General features: G+C 43.4%; 1 protein-coding gene and 1 long non-coding RNA gene across 7 annotated transcripts; one reads left to right on the top strand and one right to left on the bottom strand.

Moving 5' to 3' along the window:
* Nucleotides 1-1276: 1276 nt before the first annotated feature.
* LOC118937641 lies at nucleotides 1277-6215 on the bottom strand. Its single transcript, XR_005034909.1, has 3 exons — nucleotides 6168-6215; nucleotides 4383-4547; nucleotides 1277-2694 (listed from the first exon to the last, which is right to left on the bottom strand). It is a non-coding gene; the product is annotated as an uncharacterized LOC118937641 (long non-coding RNA).
* On the top strand, nucleotides 4417-12474 carry LOC110537159 (ankyrin repeat and LEM domain-containing protein 2-like). 6 transcript variants are annotated; one of them, XR_005034906.1, is made up of 11 exons: nucleotides 4417-4554; nucleotides 7954-8126; nucleotides 8394-9030; nucleotides 9134-9322; nucleotides 9462-9584; nucleotides 9711-9774; nucleotides 10398-10484; nucleotides 10616-10815; nucleotides 10950-11433; nucleotides 11553-11684; nucleotides 11801-12474. XR_005034906.1 is itself a non-coding variant. In XM_036937173.1 (10 exons), exons 2-7 carry the CDS (start codon nucleotides 8764-8766, stop codon nucleotides 10702-10704), a joined length of 819 nt encoding a protein of 272 aa, XP_036793068.1. In that variant the 5' UTR covers nucleotides 4419-4554; nucleotides 8394-8763; the 3' UTR covers nucleotides 10705-10815; nucleotides 10950-11433; nucleotides 11539-11684; nucleotides 11801-12474. The 6 variants fall into 6 exon arrangements, 1 of the variants encoding a protein (XP_036793068.1); XR_005034908.1 differs by having other exon boundaries at nucleotides 11539-11684; nucleotides 11804-12474; XR_005034904.1 differs by having other exon boundaries at nucleotides 11539-11684.
* Nucleotides 12475-26761: the final 14287 nt, after the last annotated feature.

Genomic DNA, 26761 nt, shown 5'->3' with positions numbered 1-26761 from the left:
ATGTATGATACATGATAACCATACATAGTGACTACTCGTTATTGCTAATTGATTTCACATAGTGGTCACCATATAAAAGGGTGTGTGTGAACACTTACAATTTCTTTCAATCTCCCCAGCAGGATAAGAGAGGAAGAAATCAAAGAGTTCGTGGACAAGGGGCCCGTCAGAGAGGTGGGCATGGGCCACATCAAAGAGGTCAGAGGTGGGCATGGGCCCCATCAAAGAGGTGGACATCAGAGAGGGAGGCAGATGAACACCGTGGGGGAAACATCTCCATGTGCGCAGCTATTTCTGAAGATGGTGTGGTAGGACGTATGACATTACTTGGATCCTACAACTCTGCACATCTCATTGTGTTGAGCAGGCATGTCAAGGTGAAGTGGTTACCTATGTCATTGTGTGGGACAATGTCAGGTTCCAACATGCAGAGGTGGTTCAGGCATGGTTTCGGGCCCATCCCTGATTTGTGACCTTATACCTGCCCCCATACACTCCTTTCCTCAACCATATTGAGGATTTTTTGGGGCATGGAGGTGGAAGGTTGAGACTGTGCAAAACTCTCATCAAGGCCATAGGTGGCTACTTTGAAGAATCTAAAATATATTTTGATTTGTTTAACACTTTCTTTGGTTACTACATGATTCCAAGTGTTATTTCATAGTTTTGATGTCTTCACTATTCTACAATGTAAAAAATAGTCCAACAAATTAAGAAAAACCCTCGAATGAGTAGGTGTGTCCAAACTTTTGACTGGTACTGTATGGGAATGTGTGTGTGTGTGTGTGTGTCCAGGCTAATGCTCCTGCAGGTGCAGCTGATAGTGTGCTCTGCTCTGAGGGGATGGCCACCTCCACTGGCTTCCAGGGTAAAACAGCACCACCCATCTCTGTCCTTAAGCTTTCTACCCCCTACAGCGGTAGAAGGCACTGCATCTCAATGCTAGAGGCGTCACTACAGACCCTGGTTCGATTCCAGGCTGTATCACAACCGGCCTTGATTGGGAGTCCCATAGGGCGGCGCACAATTGGCCCAGTGTTGTTAGGCCGTCGTTGTAAATAAGAATTTGTTTTTAACTGACTTGCCTAGTTAAATAACTTAAATAAGCAAATATCCTGCATCTGTGACCTCATTTCCTATTTACTCAGACATGCAGAAACACCCTGTGACCACAGCATCGTTTCATTTGCAGTTGTTCAATTAGCCTTAAAACAGCCCTGTCATTTTATCCATGTATTCAACATCACAGTTCACTCTGTAGCACACAGAGCCCTACTGTTCACCTCAGTGGATATTTTAAACAGTGTGAGCCAATAAATGTATTAGCCTTTGAATAAAAAAATACAAACTTAAAATCTGAACTTTATTTGTGCCCTAAAGTTAATTAGACATCTGTATTCTTTAAGACAAAAATCGAAACCATTCGAACGTACAGCGGCTTTTATGAAGAATATTGAATCATGTCTTGACAATACCCATGAGTGCCATTCTTCAATATGAATAAGGGCTTTGAATGGTAAATGAGGTTACCATGCCAACCCCTTGTCTTATATGATATAAAATACATGGAGAAATGTCCTCCCAGTAACGGTTGTTGCTGCCAGACTTAAACAATGCAAAACACACTAATTAATTCATAAATTAGCTAATCGATCAAAGGGAAATGACTTTCATCCCCTTGAGCTTGTGACAGAAGAATCATTTGGAAAGGGCCCCTCTGCCTTTAGTCTATCAGGACTCCTTATGCATATGAATGTTTTACAGTAATACAGAACATTTTCTTCAGCTAAAAGATAATGTACTCATTCTTTTAGGCTTACTTAATGTGTTAAACCATCTTTTGCAGTTCTTACTGATAGTACTGCAAGTTTCATTCGTCAATCATAGACAGGGAATAATACACCCTCATTGCAATATATTCTCAAAGTCTGAAATGGTTCTATAGATAGACACAGAAAAAGAGCCCCACATCAGCATGATGATAATGATAGTGTATGACCAGCCTAATTAGAAATAGAAAATGTACTCTTAAGTTTTAAAATCACTTTGTAGAATCAATCCACAATGTGGTTATATTCCTCTAATTTCAGTTTCCTTTTTTAAAATGATCTCCTCTATTTGATGTTTCATTAGAAAATAATGACTTTCCAAGGCAGAATCTCTTTGATGAAGCAATTAACCACAACCAGGAAGAGAGAGCATTAAGTGAATTTCAACGGCAAAACTCAAAGGACAGTCACTCATCTGAACGTGTTTAGCTATGTTTAAATTTAGATTAGATTACCATTCTCAAACAGTCATTTTGCAGGATGTTAATTCTCCCCTTTCACTCAAAAATATTCTGCAGCAGTACTGTATGTCAGCATGTTTACAATATAGTATGTAAAATATATCCATATTATATTGGCAAACTAGTCATTCTTCCTAATGTACAGTAAATCATAAGATTTTCTAGTCTCCCACTAAAAATGAAATTCTACAATGAAGTGAAATTCTGTATAAAGAGATTGAGAAAATCAAATAGAGCTATAATTCTGTCAGACAAAAGGGGTTAAATGTTCCTCTAGCTAGCAAGATTTAACACACACACACACACACAGCTTAAATGCTTTATATAAACAGAACATTTTGTTTTCAATTAATTCTTGATGAAGCAGTGAAAAATCATCATCTTGATTATGTTGTTTAATCCCCCTAAAAGAGAAACAACAAGGAGAGAGATGGAGATTATTTTTAATCCAGGGAGCCGCTTAGTAAAAACAATAGCAGGACCAAGGGGACACACCGAGGGATGCAAATATGGATACATTTTGTCTGCCAAATATAACAAAGAGAAACAACATGCGGAAGCTGTCTGTGCAATCTGTGAAAGGCTTTTAGGGAATGGAGGAAAAATGAAATATAGATTGAAAACCATCTACGTGATTACATTTACCCTGAAAGGCTGAGACAGATGTCTTCGAGCTTATATGAATCAATACCAAACTATAAAGCATGATGATAATCTAATCACTGCATTACCATGTTAGCTCTCCACATTGGAAAACTGGTGTTACAAAAGCCAATATGAATAAAGGCCAAACCAGGATACAAATATGGCATTTTTTAAATTTTGGTTAATGTTCATGCTAAAATTATATTTGTTAGGCATTGTTTTCATATTTATCTAATACAGCAAACAACATCTGCTTAGTTTGAATGATCAACACACACATATATATCTATAAAAAAACGTTATTTAACTAGGCAAGTCAGTTAAGAACACATTTTTATTTACAATGATGGCTTACCTCGGGCCAAAACCGGACGACGCTGAGCCAATTGCGTGCCGCCCTATGGGACTCCCAAACATGACCGGATGTGATGCAACCTGGATATAACGCTATAACATATGTTCACAGACTGTTTAGACTCAGGTCTATTCACTAAAAGATACTCTCAACTTCTTAACCAAGACCCCCTGTGCTTTCCCAACTCCCATCCTATCTCAGTCATGCCATTTTGCTGCTGGTTGACTGTCTCTCACTGCTGAGGATGTCAGGCCTTCCCCCTCCCTCTACAGAGTGTCCTCATCAGAGCGGAATGAACCTGGCGCTGACACTAATAAAGAATACCATCTGTGCCTGGCAGGCGGAAGGAAAGAGGCGAGTGAACCAATGAACTTCTCTGTAGCATCGTTTCTCTCACCCCATGCCACGGGCTCCCCTGAGCTCTGTCATGATGAAAGGGGAAGAGTGGTGCAGGGGTAATTAAATTCCAGCAGGGGTCAGAGGCGACCCGATAGCACTGTCTGTAACAGGGTCAGCAGAGACCATATGACTGAGGTTTAGAAATGCCAAAGAGACTAATTGTGGAAAAAGCATTATTTTCAAATCGCTCCATCTCTCAGACGATCACATACAGTTCAACAATATGAGTACTGTACTCAACAGTACCTATGGGGATGAAAATAGTAGTGTAGTGGAGAGGTGAAGTTGTATTATCATACACTTTATCTCTGAGAGAAGACTTATAGTCATTTTTTAAATTAAATGTTTATATAATTTATATCTCTACATCTGTGTTCATTGCGTCTTTTTTATTTTCTGTATTGTTGAGAATCCACTTTCAGCTTCAAATTGTACCTCCTGAGTGGCACAATGGTATAAGGCACTGTGTGTCAGTGCTAGAGGCAGACACCCTGGTTCCAATCCAGACTGTATCACAACCAGCTGTGATTGGGAGTCTCATAGGCCGACACTCAGTTGGCCCAGTGTCGACCGGTGTAAGCCGTCAGTTGTAAATAAGAATTTGTTCTTAACTGACTTGCCTTGTTAAATAAAGGTCAAACAAATGTGGAATTATGACGCGATAATGTATTGACAAATATATTTATAACAAACCCTCTTCTGGCATTGCCACCTGCTGGTTTACATTGCCTCTCACAACCATTCTTCACTCCACAATTAGTTTTACGAGATTTACGCATCTCGAATACACCAAGGATGGTTGACTGGAATGTGGACCGCCAAGGCTGGGAAAAAAAGATCAGGACTACGAGCACGAGTCTGTGAAGTAAGATATCAATTTAACTGATTACAAAATGTATTCAAGAAAGTTTACAAGACCATTTATTTAAGTTAAAGAAATGTTTGGCTCGTAATGTAATTTGGCTTTACAGCCACTGTAAGAGACTGTCATGACATTTGCTAGGGTGGCTAGCTAGGTAAAAGTTAGCTGTGGTAGCCTAACGTTAGCTACAATCGCAATGGAAATGTATACCTAGCAACACTAACGTTAAGTTTATCAAAACCAATCGATTATGGGGCACAGGGGCAGCTATTGTGAGAACTGGGTCGGCCTAAGTACGTGTCGTAGCCTAAATAATTAATATTATACTGTTTATTGGTTATGTGAATGAAAATGCCATCGAGCTGTAAAGCACATTTGAATGACGCCACACACACAGGGCGCATTCGATTATCCTGAGCCGCGAGGCACGGGTCTATCTATGCCCGGTACATGAAAGGAAAAAAGATGAGGGGACTGACCTTTTCAATTCGAACAAAACTCTGCGCGGCTTGGTCATGTTCTCAACAAGTCAGCATGGTGCATAGTCCAGAAACAAACATCTATTTTCTATAAAATGTTTGAATTTTCAAACTCTTCATTTATTAAAAGCAATCACTTGTACATGTGACCCTTAATTTATTTTTAATTTCACCTTTATTTAACAAGGTTGGCCAGTTGAGAACAAGTTCTCATTTACAACTGCGACCTGGCCAAGATAAAGCAAAGCAGTTTGACACATACAACAAAACAGTTCAAATCAAAATCAAAGTTTATTTGTCACGTGCGCCGAATACAACAGGTGTTGTTGACCTTACAGTGAAATGCTTACTTACAGGCTCTAACCAATAGTGCCGAGAGAAAAAAAAGTGTGTAGGTAAGTAAAGAAATAAAACAGTGAAAAGGCATTTGAAAATAAGAGTAGCAAGGCTACAGTATATCACAAAAGTAAGTACACCCCTCACATTTTTATAAATATGAGTATATATTTTCATGTGACAACACTGAAGAAATGACACTTTGCTACAATGTAAAGTAGTGAGTGTACCGCTTGTATAACAGTGTAAATTTGCTGTCCCCTCAAAATAACTCAACACACAGCCATTAATGTCTAAACCGCTGGCAACAAAAGTGAGTACACCCCTAGGTGAAAATGTCCAAATTAGGCCCAATTAGCCATTTCCCTCCCCGGTGTCATGTGACTCGTTAGTGTTACAAGGTCTCAGGTGTGAATGTGGAGCAAGTGGGAAATAACCACTCCAAGGCTCAGAGCGAGTGACATTTGAAATGCGATTAGCACGCGCTAACTAGCTAGCCATTTCACTTCGGTTACACCAGCCTCATCTCGGGAGTTGATAGGCTTGAAGTCATAAACAGCGCAATGCTTGACGTACAACGAAGAGTTGCTGACAAAACGCAAAGAAAGTGCTGTTTGATTGTTTCCGGCTGCTTCTGCCTACCACCGCTCAGTTAGATACTTAGATACTTGTATGCTCAGTCAGATTATTCGCAACGCAGGACACGCTAGATAATATCAAGTAATATCATCAACCATGTGTAGTTAACTAGTGATTATGATTGTTTTTATAAGATAAGTTTAATGCTAGCTAGCAACTTACCTTGGCTCTACTGCATTCGTGTAACAGGCAGTCAGTCTCCTTGTGGAGTGCAACGAGAGAGAGGCAGATCGTTATAGTGTTGGACTAGTTAACTGTAAGGTTGGTTGCAAGATTGGATCCCCGGAGCTGACAAGGTGAAAATCTGTAGTTCTGCCCCTGAACGAGGCAGTTAACCCACTGTTCCTAGGCCGTCATTGAAAATAAGAATGTGTTCTTAACTGACTTGCCTAGTTAAATAAAGATTAAATAAAGGTGTAAAAAAAAAAAACGCCCCAAAATACCGATTTCCGATTGTTATGAAAACTTGAAATAGGCCCTAATTAATCGGCCATTCCGATTAATCGGTCAACCTCTAGTACAGGTACAGTGATTGGTAAGCTGCTCAGACAGCTGATACTTAAAGTTAGAGAGGGAGATATGACTCCAGCTTCAGAGATTTTTGCAATTCGTTCCAGTCATTGGCAGTAGAGAACTGGATGGAAAGGCGGCCAAAGTGTTGGCTTTAGGGATGACCAGTGAGCTGAGATAAGGCGGGGCTTTACCTAGCAAAGACTTATAAATGACCTGGAACCAGTGGGTTTGGCGACTGATATGTAGTGAGGGCCAGCCAACGAGAGCATACAGGTCGCAGTAGTGGGTAGTATATGGGGCTTTGGTGACAAAACAGATGGCACTGTGATAGACTACATCCAGTTTGCTGAGTAGTGTTGGGGGCTATTTTGTAAATGACATTGCCAAAGTCAAGGATCGGTAGGAAAATCAGATTTACGAGGGTATGTTTGGTGGCATGAGTAAAGGAGGCTTTGTTGCGAAATAGGAAGCCGATTCTAGATTTAATTTTGGATTGGAGATGCTTAATATGAGTCTGGAAGGAGAGTTTACAGTCTAACCAGACACCTAGGTATTTGTAGTTGTCCACATATTCTAGGTCAGAACCGCCCAGAGTAGTGATGCTAGTCAGGAGGCGGGTGTGGGCAGCAATCGGTTGAAGAGCATGCACTTAGTTTTACTAGCATTTAAAAGCAGTTGGAGGCCACGGAAGGAGTGTTGTATGGCATTGAAGCTCGTTTGGAGGCTTATTAACACAGTGTCCAAAGAAGGGCCAGAAGTATACAGAATGGTGTCGTATGCGTAGAGGTGGATCAGAGAATCACCAGCAGCAAGCTCGACATCATTGATATATACAGAGAAAAGAGTCGGCCTGAGGATTGAACCCTGTGACACCCCCATAGAGACTGTCAGAGGTCCGGACAACAGGCCCTCCGATTCGAAACACTGAACTCAATCTGAGAAGTAGTATGTGAACCAGATGAGACAGTCATTTGAGAAACCAAGGCTATTGAGTCTGCCGATAAGAATGCAGTGATGGCAAGGAGAACTAATCAACATTTAAAAATTACAATTTCGGTAGACAGCTTTTCTTTATTTTGTCCTTCCGACATAATTAGAAGAGGAAGTGTCAACTCAAACAGCCTATTAGCTAAGACAGAAATAAGGTATTCTCCTCTCTTCTACTGTAGTTATGCAATTCAACATGTCTATTGTGTTGTTGCTAGTGTAGCACATGGGGATGTGTGAAACTTACTCCTCAGCCTGAAGTGTCGCATGGCACTTCAAGAGAGTGGTCACATGTTCTAGCAAGGCAGAGGTCCGAGTTCGCTCCAGGTATTGGCTGAATCGTGAGGAAGTGGTACTCACTAAGCAAGCAGCGTGATGTCCTTTACACTACCAATATTCGTAAAAACATGAAGTATATATATATTTTTTCCTTTTTTATATTTTCGAGGACCCCCTGCAGTACCTGCATACATTGGCAAAAGGATTGTCTACAACGGAATGTACAGCACCAGTCAAGTTGTCTACGTACCCCTTGGGAGCCACGGACCCCTGATTGAATACCCTGTTCCATATAAAAGATACATGCGTACAACGATGCGTACAATGATGTATAGTAGCTAAGTATGTTCTGTTAAAGACTATCGTTTTTCCAATTCATGCATGTTGTGATTGAATCACATCTTATTTGTAGACTATGACACGATGCGTACCATTTTGTTTGATGTGGTTATCTACTGTTATATGCCCAGGAACGACAACTTAAAAGTGTAATTTCTGATATAAATTAGTAGTATTTTTTTCCCCGAAGATGTATGTATGTCATTTGACTATATTCTTATGTAGTATGTAACATGACTTCTCTGGGTATGCCACATTTATTTATCCTAGGTACTGACAGAAACATGGAGGAAGTCATGAGCAGGCTGCAGACATTGAGTGCAGATCAACTACGGCAGGAGATTATCGGGGCAGGGCTGAAGTGTGGCCCCCTTACCCCCACTACAAGAGCCATCTTTGAGAGGAAGCTGGCCAGAGCCCTCCTGGAGAAGCAAGGGGGGGATGGAGGGGTGACTGATAGAGGTAGCTCCTCCAATACAGAGTCTAATGGACCCACAACAAACAGAGTAGAAACTACCCCACAATCTGGAACTCAAGTCATCAGCAGAGGAGGGTAAAGAGAAAAAGGAATTGGATGAACCAGAATATCCCCTTGTTTACTATGGTGTATGTCCTCATTGGGAGGAGTCAGTGGTAGCCGATGGTAAGACCTCTTTTTGTACTAGACAAAGTTAATGTATATGTGGACTGGAAGAAAGCTCTGAGAGCAATGATGACCATGAAAGGGTCCAGGTTTAAGCCCTTTTCAACACGAGAGGAAGCTGAGAAATTCTCAAAATGCATCAACAACAATAGCCCTTCAGCCAGCGCTGAGGAACGCTGTGGAGAAGGGGGACAAGGAAGCCTTCAGCAGGCTGGTCTGGGCCAACCCACGCTACCTCATCGGATCTGGAGACAACCCCACCATGTATGGTTCATATGACTCAGGCATCTAGCATCTCCCATGAGAGCAGAAAGGTACTTCACATCATCTTACGTGGTCAAATAACTCACCCTCTTCATGTTTGTAGGAAGGGTGCCAATACAGTGTCCTGCATGTGGCGGCCAAAGAGAACCAGTCGGAGATGGTCCAGCTCCTCCTGGACACTCTGGAGAGTCCAGACTTCATGAGACCTATGTATCCTGATGACCAGGAGGCCATGTTACACCAACGCATCTGCTACCTCGTTGACCTGTACCTCAACACACCTGACAAAGCAGTGAGAACCTCTATGAACCGTATTTGTGTTATACACAGGTAGTCGGCACAATACACACATACATTGTAGTCTGGTAATTTGAGTTAAAGTGTGTAAATGTATTAATACGATGTGCTGAATGTGTATGATGTTCCTGCAGAGCAATGAAACTCCTCTTCACTTTGCCTGTAAGTTTGGATGTCCAGATGTGGTCAATGTGCTGTGTTGTCATCCTGCTACTGACAAACAGTGGCAGAACAAGTACAACCAGAAGCCCTCTCATGTAAGCTATGAAATACAGAATCACTTTTTTTGCACTTAAACACTTGCTCAGTAAGGTGTATTGTCCCATGAATTTCATGCCAGAAACTGCACACTTTAGAAGACTAAATAGTTACTGCTTTTACAGGTGATATGCGAGAGGAAAAACAAAACCCCTGTCATAGAAAAGAAAATCAAGGAATATTTGAAGGGTAAGTTTAGATGGTTGCCAATGCTGGCTAGTGCAAATTCCAACTTGTGAACACATTGCTAACCTTTAACCTTGCTGACACAGAGCGGTGCTATGTTCCCTTGCTGAGGGATACCAACAACAGCTTCCAGCCTGTGATTGGCTTGCCATGGTCTCCAAGCCCATTGGAGGTTGATTTGAATTCGCTGGGATCTGCAGTGGTCGGGAGTCCCATAGAGCCAATCATGACTGTGAAAGCTTTTGTGGGACCACTCAGTCCTTCTACACCATCATTTGAAATCATATTCATTCTCAATAACTTGGAGTATTGGTATTACAATTTACCCCTAATGGTGAAGGTACATAAGGCTGTCAGAATTAGATATGATTTCATTGTTTTAGCACTATCCACAGAGTTTTTAAACTATGGCGCGTGACAATGCCACAATAAATCAGCACAATTAACTTTTTGGTTTGCTGGCGTCTTTCAGCTGATTTTGGGATCATGTATACAGTGCCAATTTTGATACAAAAAAACTTGGCTAACAAGGCTTATTTGGTAAGTGCATGGAAGCCGCCATCTTTATGCACCTCCACTATTCTATGTCTCTAAATGTTACAAGCCAGTAACTGTTTGTCTTCCAGGTGAGTTCCACAGACTATGGAGAGCTCCACCCAGGGATCGAGCAGTGTATTTCCACTGTATTCTCAAATCTGACCCTGTGTGGGGAGGTGAGTGAACAGAATAATAATAACGAAAGTGGGCAAATTACCATGATTAGGATTAAACAAAACAGCATTTGGGTCCCAAAGGGAACAGACATAGTACAGTGGTATATGATCTGAGTGATCCCTATTGTCAGGGAGATTGCACATGACATGGCGCATCCTTGGGCAGAGTACTGAGACTTCCTGGATAGCTTCATTGACCTGTCTACAGAGGAGGGACTGAGGAGGTTGGAGGAGTATCTGGATAGGAAGGACCAGACTGAGCGTCCCCTAGAAGAATATGGGAAGACATAGCAGACTGGTGCTGGATTAAAAACATCAACCTCCTCCAAAGGTAAGAACTTCCATAGCAAACCTTAGAAACATGGATTGTATGTGATAACATCATATTATTAAAGGCTTAAAATTATAGTGGGAAATTCCCCCCCAAATAATCTACAATTCATCATGTGGTTGATGTCATTCCAGAGGAGCAGAGCCATGTCCTGATCAACAACACCCTGAATGACAGAACGTCTCCATCAAAGGAGAAACGTTCCCAGTCTCCTGTGTGTAAACTCCTGCCAGAGTTTGAGAAATCCAGCCTAAAGGATGGCTCTGTCCAAGTGGAGGACCAGGAGGAGGTAAAGAGTGTTGAGGGCCGTCTGGCTCCCTCTGTACCCAGGAAAGAGGGCCTGGACCTGGGGGATGACAGTTTCTGGAGGACCTGGGAGGGGAGTCAGGTGAAGAGGCAGGTGGAGTAGCTCTCCAACCCCAGCTCAGAGGATTATCTGACAGCAGACGAGGGCTCAGACTCTGAGTGCCCAGATAGTCCCCGAGACAGGAGAAGAGAAAGTAGAGGCTCAGGATCCTCTAGCGCATCTTACAAATCCATGAAGGGAGACGCTTCGAAAGAAACAATTCTGACAACCGACACCCCTACAAAACGAAGACAGGAACTGTTCATGGACGGGTAAGTCTATATTTACTGTAACAGTAAATTATATCAGTCAACCTGTCAAAACGATCTGCTGCATTTGTTTTGGTAACCCAAGGACGTGTTAACCAATGTTCTTAGAATTTTTCTTGCAGGGAATCTCCCACCAAGTTAGACAGTGAGGTCCTGTCTGCAATGAATAACATGGAGATTGACCCTGAGAGAAACCCCTGCATTACTAAGTGGAGGAACACCATTATGGCCTATCCCTCTTCACAGTGGCTAAGGTGAGTTAGATACCTACTCCGTTTCTTTATGCTGTGTCAACAGACTTATACCTGTATTGTCTTCGATGCTCTAGGTGGTTCATTCTGCTGATGTTGACACCAAACTGTTCTCCCAGCAGGCTCAGCTTCTGCAGCCCAGGCCCGCACACTCCTGCTCAGAGCTGTTGCACCCAGACCATCCTCTGCAGGACCCTCTTCCACTCCCCAAACTGGCACAGGGAAACCACAAGAAAACAGGATGTCACGTCCCAGGATCTGAAGGTGGTGTTGCACATACAAAAGGGAAAGTTGGCCAACATCCTGCACCACCACAGCAGGTCCATAGTCTAACAACTGACTTTATAACCCAGGCAGTCCTTATTTTACCCGTGTGCTGATTTCCATTTGTACAACTCTTTTGGCTGTTCTATGCAAGGCACTGCTCCACTTAACACTATTACCTTATCAGGTAGCTATTCAACAGCACTAATGCTGCCTGCCTACATGCATGTCCTCAATGCAAGCATTCTCTTCTGGCGGATAGCATAGCTACAGATTACACATTCAACTTGAAGTTACCTAATGGTGTACACTTTTCCCAGTGCCTATGTAATGTGTGTGTATACAAGATGCTTTATACATTAAATGTTCAAATAATGCTTTTGTATTGTTAATCACTGTTACCTTATTCCAGAGATACATTTGGAGAGTTTTAAATTGTTTTAATTTATACCTATACACAAGAAGAATGATTATGGCTGTATTCAGATAACCGTTTATTCATAAAATGTAATAAGCATGATCAAATAAATCAATTTATAATGAAAATATACTGTAAAGTACATTATTTCAAATTTTTTTCCATACAAAACTCTAGTCAAAAGAAAGTGTTGCCCACGTTGGGAATCAATCTTGTAAAGGAGAAATGTTTGCTTCAAATGATGTGGCAGCAGAAGGCCAGGTTACATGGGGTCAGCCAATAGTGGTGGAGTGTCAGGTACGGGTGAGTTTTTCAGGAGGCATAAAGCCCGAGTCACCCATCCTCAGTCCCACCCTGCCACTCGGTTCTCATTGTGATCCAGGTGATGCTGCCGTTATTCAGGCCCAGCCGCAGCCAACCTTCTGGGGGAAACTGCAGAGCCTTGGATCAACCAAGAGAAACCGTTCCATATTGTAAGAACATTTGCCCTCACAATCAATGCCTAAAGAAATGTCCCTATTAAAAACATTACCATAGGAAACCAGGACCTTGGACTAGATTATTAGAGACTGCTGAGCATCAACTAGTAGATTATACAGAGCATATCTTCTTTGTTTTTCACACCTTTACAGTAATCAATGAATTTCTTGAATGTTCACCTCACTGAGGACAATCACTCACTATGCATTAGCTGAGCTATGCTGTGCTTGTGAAAGGAAATGCAACTCCATTCCTAGGGTGTTGTTGATTGACGTGAGGCACTGACCTGCACACAAAGTAGTGAATAACATTTGTGTGGCAGACAAGGATCTTACATCTGTCCTCTGCTTGCTGTCTGCACGGCTACCTCGATCCGAGCTCCATCTTCATGATACTGCAAAAACCAAAGAACCAGTACAGGGTGTAAGGGAAAGTTATGACAGATATCCAATTTTGCACAGTGCTTAAAACAGATTGCTTTGAATCTCAAGAGCTAAATAGATTGTATCTCACAAGAAAAAGGTGAAGTGGGTAATTGCATCTATCTCCGGGATTAAGCACAGCCATCACTCAACACAGTCAGGTTTCTAGGTGGCACAGGCTCAATAGGAGCATTCTCTCTAAGCAGGTCACAGCTCACTTTATCCAACTTTAATGCAGAGAGAGAAACAGACAATTTCAATGGTTAGGACACTTCAGACTGTAGGCTTAGAATTGCTTTTGAGTTTGAGGTTAGAATGAGTGGTGTCCTGTTGTCTCTGACCAGGGAGATAGTTGCTGATGTTGCTGGTCTCTGTGGCACAGGTCACGGTGGAGTGGACCATGACATCATACTTCAACGCCAATCGCTGACCAGTGTGCTCAAATAATGTGTACAAGAATAATGTTTGAATTAAAATAGAGTTTAATGTTGAGATTCAGTAAAAAAAGTTTGTGTTGTTAGCATCAGCTAGCCAGCCAACCCACCTGCCTTGTTGCTGCTGGTATGCTAAAGTAGCATACGTGCTAGTTAGGTAGAAAATAACAAAACCGCAGTGATTTATCATCACTGTTTGTTTGACGTGTGATATCTGACCTGTGATATCTTGTCTGTATTTTGTTTAGTTAGCTAGTCCCTACCATTACGAAGTATCAACTCAACCTGAGATGATTGAAGTTGGTTCATGATGATGTCTCCATCAGTAACCTAAAAAGGGAGTAGCTAACTTGCGTCGTCATCGAGCATCAAACGGAATAAACCATGGCCACGGTTCTGTTGGCTGGGATTGGAGAGCACACTTAACTGTCAATCATTCACAGAGAGTTATTGGAGTGCAATAGAGATTGCATCATCTGTGGATCTGTTGGTGCGGTATGGAAATTGGAGTGGTTCTAGGGTTTTTGGGATAATGGTGTTGATGTGAGCCATGGCCAGCCTTTTAAAGCATTTCATGGCTACAGACGTGAATGCTACGGGTCAGTAGTCGTTTAGGCAGGATACCTTAGTGTTCTTGGCCACAGGGACTATGGTGGTCTGCTTGAAACATGTTGATCTCACTGATGCGCTTGTCATCCAGCAGGAAAACAGACTCCTTCTCCTTGACAAATCAACAGTTTGACACATTCTCAAACTGCACATATACTACTAGTCTGTTTTCACTAGTATATTTCATGTTCAAAAGGACTTTGTTTTCCTGCTGGATGACAAGCGTATCAGTGAGATCAACATGGTGTCAGGATGCACCAAGAAGAAGACCCCCAAGCTTTTAGTGACCCTTTCAGTTCAACACCATTTGATTCCATACTAACACGGCAGTAATTCTCATTCCCATGATTTCTTTCTGTTTGTAGGTGTCTGGCTTGCAGGATTGCTGGTCTCTGGAGAGATGTATCTATGGAGCAGGGACAAAGACTCCTTGAAGACCGTGGCAGCAATCCCAGAGTTGGAGCTAAGTGTCACTTTCTTGAAGATCCAATGGCAGGATGGCCAGTGTCAGGTGAGAATACTGGGAAAGACTTCTCAGGGTCAAAGGGTCAATACTTCCTCTCAAGCATTTATACTCCTATATACGTTTATTTTCATAATACAATCAAAGAACTGTGTTCTCACATTTTTCATCTGGAACATATTTGATTGTGATGTCTGTTTTTCCTGCAGTCCTGTGGGCTACAATGTACGCTGGGTCACCAAGACACCCCATGTCCTGCCTCACCCCACCCTGTCGCCCAGTGAAGTCCAGGGGGGTACTGGTCCCAGCCTTCTCCCACGAGGGCCTGCTGTTAGCCGAAGTCCTGAACTGCCTCCCTTACACCTCCCCATGGTAAGAACATCTCAACACACACACACATACTTACCTTACTATACTTGTGATTACTTTTTGGGGACCAGAAATTGATTCCCATTCAAAGTCCTATTTTCCCTAACCCCTAAACCTATCCCTTACCCTAACATTAACCCCTAATTCTAACCCTAACCCCTGAGCCTAAAATAGCCTTTTTACAAGTGAGGACCAGTAAAATGTCCTCACTTCACTGAATCTTAGTTGGTTTGCTATTCTTCTGATGACTTTTGGTACTCACAAGTTTTTTAAAAGGTGTACACACACACAATACAGGCCAGTGTGTTTATTGCTGTCTGTGTGTCCACTCCCTCCAGCCCCAGGTGTTGGGTGCCTGGTGCCCCTGTGCCAGGAGGGTGTCGCCAGGCAGCAGCTGTCAGAAGTGTGGACGGTGGTCTATGCCCAGGACATGCTGCTGCAGGGGGGCTGATGCCTGAGGCCACTTGGCTGGCTTATCGACTGGGTGACTGGAAACTGCAGCCTCCCTGGGCCTGGCCTACACTACCTACTCCACAGATCACTGCGACTTCATCGCGTGTGCGTTTGTTCATACATGTAAGAGCTGCTAGCTCATCAGTTCACCACTGAGACATGTATATGGATTGTGGATTGTGATGAATAGGTTAATGAGATTTTGTGAGTTTCTGATGGCTGTTTGTTGCCACTAAAGTCTCAGGTGGAGGGAACTACATCTCCCAGCAGCCCTTTGAGCATCTTTCATGGTCAGCTGCAGTCTATACTGGGCAGGAAGGCCGGGTCAGAGGAGACCCATGGAGATGAGGATAACTACGAAAGCTTCACAGGTGTGTTGTGCCTGACGGTGGGTCTCACCTCCTCCATTCTACACTTTTCTTTTTGTCATCAGATCCTGAAAGCGTCAGTCATGGCTGGGGTAGATATGTTATCTCAGCCCCTGGGTGCTCTGCTGAACTCAGCCAAAGACCTGTCCTCCTGCCTTCCTGCTCTCGTGCCTATGGGCCTGTACCTGCCTGCCCCTCCTCTCTGCTGCCCCCAACCTGCACACAACACACAGGTACTAAAGAGTATATCCACACCCAACTGGGGCGGGACTGAATCAATTGTCCACCACCATTCCCAACCTGAAATATAGAAATATCTAAAAACTGGAATTAAACCTGTAGGTGTCAATGCATACACTGGAAGGTCTTGTACAGTTGAAGTCGGAAGTTTCCATGCACTTAGGTTGGAGTCATTAAAACTTGTTTTTTCAACCACTCCACAAATTTCTTGCTAGCTAGCAACTTACCTTGGCTTCTTGCTGCCCTCGTGTAACAGGTAGTCAGCCTGCCATGCAGGCTCCTCGTGGAGTGCAATGTAAGGCAGGTGGTTAGAGCGTTGAACTAGTAACCGGAAGGTTGCAAAAAGGAATCCCTGAGCTGACAAGGTAAAAATCTGTCGTTCTGCCCCTGAACAAGGCAGTTAACAAACTATAGTTTTGGCAAGTCGGTTAGGACATCTACTTTTTGCATGACACAAGTCATTTTTCCAACAATTGTTTACAGACAGATTATTTCACTGTATCACAATTCCAGTGGGTCAGAAGTGTACATACACTTAATTGACTGTGCCTTTAAACAGCTTGGAAAATTCCATAAAATTATGTAATGGCTTTAGAAACTTATGATAGGCTAATTGGCATAATTTGAGTCAATTGGAGGTGTGCCTGTGGATGTATTTCAAGGCCCACCTTCAAACTCACTGCCTCTTTGCTTGACATTGTGGGAAAATCAAAAGAAATCAGCCAAGACCTCAGAAAAAATATTGTAGAATTCCACAAGTCTGGTTCATCCTTGGGAGCAATTTCCAAACATCTGAAGGTACCATGTTCATCAAGTATAAACACCATGGGACCACGCAGCCGTCCTACCGCTCAAGAAGGAGACACTTTCTGTCTCCTAGAGATGAACGTACTGTGGTGCAAAAAGTGCAAATCAATCCCAGAACAGCAAAGGACCTTGTGAAGATGCTGGAGGAAACAGGTAAAAACGAGTCCTATATCGACATAACCTGAAAGGCCACTCGGCAAGGAAGAAGCCACTGCTCAAAAACTGCCATAAAAATGCCAGAATACGGTTTGCAACTGCACATGGGACAAAGATCGTACTTTTTGGAGAAATGTCCTCTGGTCTGATGAAACAAAAATAGAACTGTTTGGCCATAATGACCATAGTTATGTTTGGAGTAAAAAGGGGGAGGCTTGCAAGCCGAAGAACACCATCCCAACCGTGAAGCACGGAGGTGGCAACATCATGTTGTGGGGGTGCTTTGCTGCAGGAGGGACTGGTGCACTTCACAAAATAGATGGCATCATGAGGGAGGAAAATTATGTGATAACTGGAAGCAACATCTCAAGACATCAGTCAGGAAGTTAAAGCTTGGTCGCAAATGGGTCTTCCAGATGGACAATGACCCCAAGCATACTTTCAAAGTTGTGGCAAAATGGCTTAAGGAAAACAAAGTCAAGGTATTGGAGTGGCCTTCACAAAGCCCTGACCTCAATCCCATTTAAAATGTGTGGGCAGAACTGAAAAAGTGTGTGCGAGCAAGGAGGCCTTGCTCTGTCAGGAGGAATGGGACAAAATTCACCCAACTTATTGTGGGAGGCTTGTGGAAGGCTACCCAAAACGTTTGACGCAAGTTAAATAATTTAAAGGCAATGCTACCAAATACTAATTGAGTGTATGTAAACTTCTAACCCACTGGGAATGTGATGAAAGAAATAAAAGCTGAAATAAATAATTCTCTCTGTCACGTGCTTTAGGTCAGGGCGTGACTCGGGGCTGTTCTAGTCGTTATATTTCTATGTGGGTGTTTTAGTATGGTTCTCAATTAGAGGCAGGTGATTTTCGTTGTCTCTAATTGGGGATCATACTTAAGTTGTCCATTGCCCCCTCCTGCATTGTGGGAGATTGTTTTCAGTTAGTGTCTAAGTGCGCGCTGTACTGGATGTTTGTTTATTCTTTGTTGGTTTTGTGAAGTTTCACTTTGTAATAAAGTATGTGGAACTCTACGCGCCTTGGTCCGCTCCTTTCGACGAAAGTGACACTTTCTACTATTATTCTGACATTTCACATTCTTAAAATAAAGTGGTGATCCTAACTGACCTAAGACAGGGAATTTTTACTAGGATTAAATGTCAGGAGTTGTGAAAAACTGAGTTTAAACGTATTTGGCTAAGTTGTATGTAAACTTCCGACTTCAACTGTATGTACAGTATGTACCCGCTCAAAGCTATAGAGAAAACAATGATATCTCTATATTATATCTCTATACTTAGGACCCGTCAGGGGTGTTAGGACAGCTGTTGAAGGGGACATACCGTGTCAGGGGTCCTCCAGAAGGTGATGCTGCTCCTGAGATCTGCCAACTGGTACATCAGCCCCCTGTGACATTCTCGACATCTCCTGCACAAGGTATTTAGTCTCTTCTCCTACACAAGGTAGTGTACCCTGCTATCTATGTCCTTACACCCTCCCCCTCCTATCTGTTTTAGAATACATAGTTACCTTCATAAAATGGGGGAAACCCCTCAATTTTCTTGAGTGAAATTAGACTATTTGGAGTATTATGTTGAATCTTGTGGTGACTAACTTGGTTGTCGGTCTTTAGATCAGTCAGAAGGACTCCCAGCAGCAGCCGTGTGTGGCCAAGGCCTTTCTAGAGGCTTTGATAAAGTTTATGACCCGCAGTGGATTCTTCAGACTGGACCCAATGGGAACGGAACTCTGGACTCGGTCACTATACAAACTATTAGTAAGAGCCTTTCTATGTTTGTCACACCATTGGACTACATTCATCCATTGAAGCATAGCCTAATTGGAGATACTTTTATTCCTCCAGTCTGCTGCAGGGAGCTGTGTGGCCTGTGCCGGATGTTGCATGTTAGGGACCGGTTCTCAATGTCTTGCAGGAAGTATCCGGCTGCAAGGAACCATGGGAGAGATCCCCAGGCACAACACAATGTTTTTTTTGACTGTGTATATTGTTTCTTGTTTCTTGTTCAGCCTGGAGTGTGTGTTTGTGTTATCCTCTGTCATTTATAGTCAGTTAACAACCTGCTTATGCATATTTCGCCCTGTAGGTCCCAGATGACGGTGAGGTGAAAGCAGCCTATGAGGAGGCTCTCCACTGGGCCTGTCGTTAAATGTGGAAGACGCATTTCAGTTGAATGCTTTCAGTTGTACATATGACTAGGTATCCCCATTTCCCTTTTCCTCCTCAGCTTGATCCCTGAACTACCCCTGGTATTACTGACCAGCAGTCACCTCATTCACATGTATTCACAGACATTCCTATTCAGTTACTTGTGTTTTTCCAGGTCCTACACAGGAGAGGTACAGATTAGTGACATCATGTCTCTTTTCCCAGGCTGTTGTCTTCCTCCAGGTGGCAGAGACGGATGCAGGTCTTCACTGAGGAGGAGGTCAGAGTCCCTCTGAGATGGAAGTACAACTCACTACCGCAGAGACTAAGGCACTGCACTGTCCCAGGTAGCTACTGTCTACTACTATCTCTGCTCTTCACCTTCCTGCCCAGCCTTAAGTAAAGGCTAATATTAATGTTTCTTACTGATTTTCATTCTCTTTCTCTCTTCTAGCCTCAGGATAGAATGGCGGGGAGATGATTCAGGAGCGGCTCTGACAGAGGAAGAAGGACCTGAGGCACCTGGCCCACCTGGAGCTCTACCTGTGGGAGAGGGAGGAGGAGAGGGGGGTAGGAGGGCAGGGGGCTGTAGCGCTGCTAGAGAGGTGGGGACCAGACTGAGTAACCGCACCCTGACGGACTGTGGGCTCCCCCTGCTGTACAGCGATGGAGACACAGCCGAAAACACGGCTGAGAAATGAGGCTCTCTCTCCTAACCTGCACAGCAGGCCTCATAACAGGTAGAGAGGCTTAGACATTAGCTTTACCTTGATCTAATTAAAATCTTCCAGAAATATTTCTCAGCTAATCCTCAGAATTTACAGTGTCAACCCTTTTAGTTTTCAGCAGAAGCAAGAGTGTAATGTTGCAAGACCGAGCAGACAAGTAAGACAAGTAAGACCGAGCAAACAAGTAAGATGAGTAAGACCGAGCAAACAAGTAAGACAAGTAAGACCGAGCAGACAAGTAAGACAAGTAAGACCAAGCAAACAAGTAAGACAAGTAAGACGGAGCAAACAAGTAAGACAAGTAAGACCGAGCAAACAAGTAAGACAAGTAAGACCGAGCAAACAAGTAAGACAAGTAAGACCGAGCAAACAAGTAAGACAAGTAAGACCGAGAAGACAAGTAAGACAAGTAAGACCGAGCAGACAAGTAAGACAAGTAAGACCGAGCAAACAAGTAAGACCGAGCAAACAAGTAAGACAAGTAAGACAGAGCAGACAAGTAAGACAAGTAAGACCGAGCAGACAAGTAAGACCGAGCAAACAAGTAAGACAAGTTAGACCGAGCAGACAAGTAAGACAAGTAAGACCGAGCAGACAAGTAAGACCGAGCAAACAAGTAAGACAAGTAAGACCGAGCAAACAAGTAAGACCGAGCAGACAAGTAAGACAAGTAAGACCGAGCAAACAAGTAAGACCGAGCAGACAAGTAAGACAAGTAAGACCGAGCAGACAAGTAAGACAAGTAAGACCGAGCAGACAAGTAATGGTGGGTGAGAGCATCCAGGAGGAGGTCCAGAGGTCCAGCCCAGGACCCTGCTGTGGGGGAGGACAGCCCCTCCCTGACCCTCCTGTGGTAGTGACCTGGGAGTTTGAGCTGGAGGATAAGGATTACCTGCGTTTCCTGGAGCTCTTCCTCAGCTAAGTGGCGGGGAAGGATGGCCCTGACCCAGACTGATTGTGACCCTCCCTGCTGAAGGGCTTCTGTAGCCACTCCCTCACCTTCGATGTTCTCACCACCCTTTGCCGCCGCCAGAGAGACGGATGCCACGTCCCCATGTTCAGTGATGGACACTGCTACAAGCCAGTCTGTCTTCGTTACCATCCCTGAACCACCCTCTTGGTTTCTCCACCATGAGCCCACCAACTCCCAGACCCAGCATGTCTGCCAGAGCCCTGCCCTTCCCTGGGCTCAGGATGCAGTCCTCACCTCCTCACCTCACCAGGTGATCTCTGACAATAAGGCCATTCCTGTATGGTTCTAGTCACTAAGTGTGCCTGTCATGTTTCTTCCCCAGGCATTAACACTAGCAGATTTGCAGTGCTCAGAGAGAGAAGATGACATTAGCTCACAGTGAGTTCTGTGTGTTGGAAACCCAAACAAAATGTCACTGATTTATTATTTATGAACATACTCATGTTCTCATTTAGTTTTTGACACCAGAGCCAAAAGCAATCATGGCTGGTTGGCTGAGGTGAGTTGGTAGGCTAGTGTTACTATGGTGACAGAAGCTACGGTATGGTATGACAGACACGGTGGATTCTAGCCAAGGCAGCCAGTTACTAGAGGGGTTGGTTTCTGTCCTTGCTTTTTGGAATAGTACGTTTACACAATGTTTTTGTTTACATGAATGTTTCTGTGCGTTTTAGGAGAGGAGGAGGTAGAGAATATGCTGTCTCATGGCTCCCTGAGAAGACAGATATAACTGTAGAAGGGACAAGAGATATGTAAGCGAGTGTAAACAGAAACAAGCTGTATATTGCTTTGTATTCCTTTTGATCCATATTATAACATTGCAGGAATACTTTGGTTCACTTACCTTAAAAATGGCATTTGAAACATTCCCTTGGTCTGTTTTCTCCTCTTTAGACCTCCCAGTGAGGGTCCAGGATCTTACTCCCCTTCCCAGACCAGCTTCCAACCCCTCCCCATGGCATGGCCTCAGGCTGGGGCTCAGACAGCAGACTCTGCCCCTAATGGAGGACTGCCCCAGAGGAGCACCAATACTACCTGCCCAGACAGACCGTCAGACAGCTGCTGCAGGACGTGCTATTTATACTGGTGCAGATCAGTATGAACATCAGACGAGGCAGAGGAAAAGGAAATAGTGAATGTATGTAGCTATTCAAGCACTATTTAATGTTTGATTTGTGTTTCTCTCTTCAGTTGCAGTAGATCAACTTCATGTGTCTGATGCAGGTGGTTGGATCTTTGTTTGTCAACCTCCCACAGAACAACAAACCCCTGCTCCCTACAGCTCAGGACTGAAACTGCTTCAGCTGCACCCTCCCCAGCTGTCCCCCCGGCGGCATGGAAACACGACCCCTGTACATGAGGCCTGGGGACCCTCGTCTGAGAAATCCAGCACTACTGTGCCCCCCCCACCTGAACCCCAGAGGAGGAGGAGGGGGGCAGAGAGAGAGTCCACCGCTCCACCATCACACCTCAATCTGACACAGTATGTCCACCAGGAGCACACAACTCCAGAGGCCAGGGTGGAGAGGGGCGGAGAGACCAGGGTCCAGAGGGGCGGAGCTCCCCCCTACCCATACAGACCTCCCACTGTCCACGGCCTCACTCTCCTCCGCTAAACATCAATAAGAAAAACAAGGAAGAGAAAGACAAGATCTTGCAAGTTTAAACATTTAACTTTACTGGTGCATGTGACAATAAAACTTTAATTGAACGGACTATCTCATGGGACAAGAGATGTGCAGGGGTCACAAGGGAACGATCACAACAAAGGAAACTCATTGATGTGCCTTTATGCTGTTATATTACTTGAAAGTGGCTCAACTGTTCATGGGAGCATGTGGAAGGAAGTCAGTACTGTGTGTGTCATGACTTCTCTACTAGAGAATCAGCATCATCGTATTATCAGTACTTGGTGCTTTCAAGACAACTCGGAACCTCTGAGTTAAAATGTGCATACGTTTTTTTTGCATAGAGATTCCTATTGGTTGATTCTGATGATGCATTCAAAGTCTAGTTCAGAGCTCATCTTTCCACAATGAGTCAAGTGGAATTTCTGAGTTCTGCGTTGTCTCTAGCATCAGCATCATGCCACATCTTTGTAGTGCCTTGAATTCTAAATAAATCACAGACAGTGTCATCTGCAAAGCACCGCCACACCATGTCCTCCATGCTTTATAATGGGAAATAAACATGTGGAGATCATCCGTTCACCCACACTTTTTTTATTTTACTAGGCAAGTCAGTTAAGAACAAATTCTTATTTTCAATGACGGCCTAGGGTTAACTGCCTGTTCAGGGGCAGAACAACAGATTTGTATCTTGTCAGCTCGGGGATTCGAACTTGCAACCTTTCGGTTACTAGTCCAACGCTCTAACCACTAGGCTACCCTGCCGCCCTACTGCGTCTCACAAAGACATGGCGGTTGGAACCAAAAATCTCCAATTTGGACCCCAGACCGAATAACACATTTCTACCGGTCTAATGTCCATTGCTCGTGTTTCTTGGCCCAAGCAAGTCTCTTCTTATTACTGGTGTCCTTTAGTAGTCGATTTTTTGCAGCAATTTGATCATGAAGGCCCGGTTCACAGTCTCCAGTTGATGTTGTGGAAGTGTCTGTCACTTGAACTCTGTGAAGTATTTATTTGGGCTGCAATTTCTGAGGCTGGTATCTCTAATGAACTTATCCTCTGCAACAGAGGTAATTCTGGGTCTTCCATTCCTGTGGTGGTCCTCATGAGAGACAGTTTCATCATAGCACTTGATGGTTTTTGCGACTGCACTGAAAGAAACTTTCAAAGTTCTTTACATTTTTCGTATTTTTAAAACATTTTATTTCACCTTTTATTTTACCAGGTAGGAATAGTTGAGAACAAGGTCTCATTTACAACTGCGACCTGGCCAAGATAAAGCAAAGCTGTGCGACACGAACAATCATATCAACCTGATATCAACCAATGGTGGAAAAAGTACCAAGTGGTCATACTTGAGTAAAAGTAAAGGTGTCATAATTGAAAATGACTGAAGTGAAAGTTAAGCAAACCGGGCGGCACCATTTTCTTGTTTTTAATTTATTTACGGATAGCCAGGGGCACACTCCAACCCTCAGACATAGTTTACACACAAAGCATGTGTTTAGTGAGTATGCCAGATCAGAGGCAGTAGGGATGACCAGGGATGTTCTCTTGATAAGTGTGAATGACACAATTTTCCTGTCCTGCTAAGTATTCAAAATGTAACGAGTACTTTTGGGTGTCAAGGAAAATGTATGGAGTGAAAAATACATCATTTTCTTTAAGAATGTAGTGAAGTAGAATTATAAAGTTGTAAAAAGTAACCTTACTTAAAGAAACTACGTAAGTAGTACTTTCATGTATTTATACTTAAGTACTTTACGTCACTGATATCAACAACAAATTCCCCATACATTTATTTTAAAAGGTGAATACAGCATTTTCATACCAGCCTTTCTCACTTCCCTCCAGGAAAGAAAGCCTGCACTTTTGACCAGGATGCCATCTTTGAGCAGACCCAAAGAATGTCAGGAGAGGAGTCAGGAGAGGAGTCAGGAGAGGAGTCAAGAGAGGAGTCAGGAGAGGAGTCAAGAGAGGAGTCAGGAGAGGAGTCAGGAGAGGAGACAGGAGAGGAGTCAGGAGAGGAGTCAGGAGAGGAGACAGCAAGTATTACGTTTGTGACAAATAGCTAAGTGCCTTTGAACTGAGTTTTAGGATAGCTCCAAACAGAGAGACAGCTCCATACTAACTGACCAATTACTTTTACATGCTCTGAGTTAAAATGACTGGGTGGGAGGTTCATTCAAATGCACTGGATCTTGTATTTGATGAGGATCCCCTTTAGTTGTTGCTAAGGCAGCAGCTACTCTTCCTGGGGTCTACGCAAAACATAAAACGTGACATAATACAGAACATTAAAAACAAGAACAGCTCAAGGACAGAACTACATACATTTAAGAACCGAGTGTTATTACCAGTATGTGTGATTGGCTAGATTATTATAACTCATGGGACTCTATCACCCACTACCAAGCAGGAAGAAGGAGAGCGGTGGCATCAGTGACTCGGACTCAGAGCTCATCGCCCCCCCCCCCCAGTGCCCCAACATCTGACTGGTCAGGAGGAGGATGCTAACTTGGTGGCCCACCACTACCACCAGGGTACAGAGAAAGCACAGCAGACGATGATGAGGATATGCGGATGACGAAGATGATGCAAGTCTGTATTTTTCCATTTTGCACAAGGAAACGACTGAATGTTTTACATAGATTTACTTGAGATTAAAAAACATCTGCTCCTAAACTACTTCTTCAGTACATACATTTATATAAGCAGGCCAAGTATATTCATACTGATGATCTTCATTCGTTTCAGTATGCAACACTGAACATTCTACAGTCATAAAAGCCGCATCATTATTTTAGTGGTGTGTTCTTACTACGTTATACCACCAGAGGGTAGCACAGTCTTTTAATTGTTTACCTTTATTTAACTATGACGTCCATACCTGGGCCAATTGTGCACTGCCCCTTTTTTGAATGTATTTAACTAGGCAAGTCAGTTAAGAACAAATTCTTATTTTCAATGATGGTCTAGGAGCAGTGGGTTTAACTGCCTTGTTCAGTGGCAGAACAACAGATTTTTACCTTGTCTCCCAATCATGGCTGGTTGTGATACAGCCTGGAATCGAACCAGGGTCTGTAGTGATGCCTCTAGCGCTGAGATGCAGTGCCTTAGACCGCTGCGCCACTCGGGAGCAAAGTCTTAACATTGCCTGAGACAAGCTTTATTGTTGCATTTTACACACTGGTCTTGAGTCGACCTAGTGCAATCTAAGTTTACTGGTTCTTCACAATGAATCATGGGAGCAAGAGTTGGCTTTCTCACACCAAGATCCTGATAAAACCATAATAAAAAGCCATCATTATAAAGTATGTAGGCCACCGAAAGGCACCGCCCAAAGACACTTGGCCACGTGGTTTTCTCCTTAAAAAAGCATTCTCTCATCTCCTCCTCCTCCTCTACTCACTCTCTGAGTAGTAAATAGATCTTTGCTGTGTGTGCGATATGGGTGATGTAGCCCATAGTGTTATCACGATAACAGTATCACTATACCAGGAAGCAAAGGAAAATTAACAGTCCTAATGTTGGAAAAAACAGCCTTATATTGTCACCCACAGTCACATTTGTTTCTTTTCCAAGCTATATCACACAATATTGTAGAAAAATAAGTTTTAAAGAATTTAGTCTGCTTCGTGTTTTCTTTATGCCAGGGAAAATCTGTTATCGTGACAACACTAATAGCCTAGAGTTCTCAGGGCAGGTGTGATTTGATGGTGGCCTGTGACAGGTGGCAGAACGACAGATTTTTACCTTGTCTCCCAATCATGGCTGGTTGTGATACAGCCTGGAATCAAACCAGGGTCTGTAGTGATGCCTCTAGAACTGAGATGCAGTGCACAGCCCTCAGGCCAAACCTAGACCTCTCAGTGGGCACTGCTATGGTAGAAAACCAGCCTGTAATTTTACCTTTATTTAACTAGGTAAGTCAGTTAAGAACAAATTCTTAATTTCAATGACAGCCTAGGAACAGTGGGTTAACTGCCTGTTCAGGGGCAGAACGACAGGTTTTTACCTTGTCAGCTTGGGGATTCAATCTTGCAACCTTTCGGTTACTAGTCCAACACTCTAACCACTAGGCTACCTACCGCCCCAGGTAGCCT

The sequence above is a fragment of the Oncorhynchus mykiss genome, chromosome 12, assembly GCF_013265735.2.
Source record: "Oncorhynchus mykiss isolate Arlee chromosome 12, USDA_OmykA_1.1, whole genome shotgun sequence".
In the NCBI taxonomy this organism is placed as follows: domain Eukaryota; kingdom Metazoa; phylum Chordata; class Actinopteri; order Salmoniformes; family Salmonidae; genus Oncorhynchus; species Oncorhynchus mykiss.
The sequence above is the reverse complement of the archived record's forward strand: the minus strand, read 5'-3'. Positions and strand labels throughout refer to the sequence as shown.

Bases quoted from the DNA above. Each gene is read 5' to 3' on its own strand.
- LOC110537159 (XM_036937173.1), top strand. From the start codon at position 8,764: ATGGTAAGACCTCTTTTTGTACTAGACAAAGTTAATGTATATGTGGAC. The intron at 9,585-9,710 runs GTAAGCTATGAA...CTGCTTTTACAG, and splicing joins ACAACCAGAAGCCCTCTCAT to GTGATATGCGAGAGGAAAAA. The intron at 9,775-10,397 runs GTAAGTTTAGAT...TTTGTCTTCCAG, and splicing joins AATCAAGGAATATTTGAAGG to GTGAGTTCCACAGACTATGG.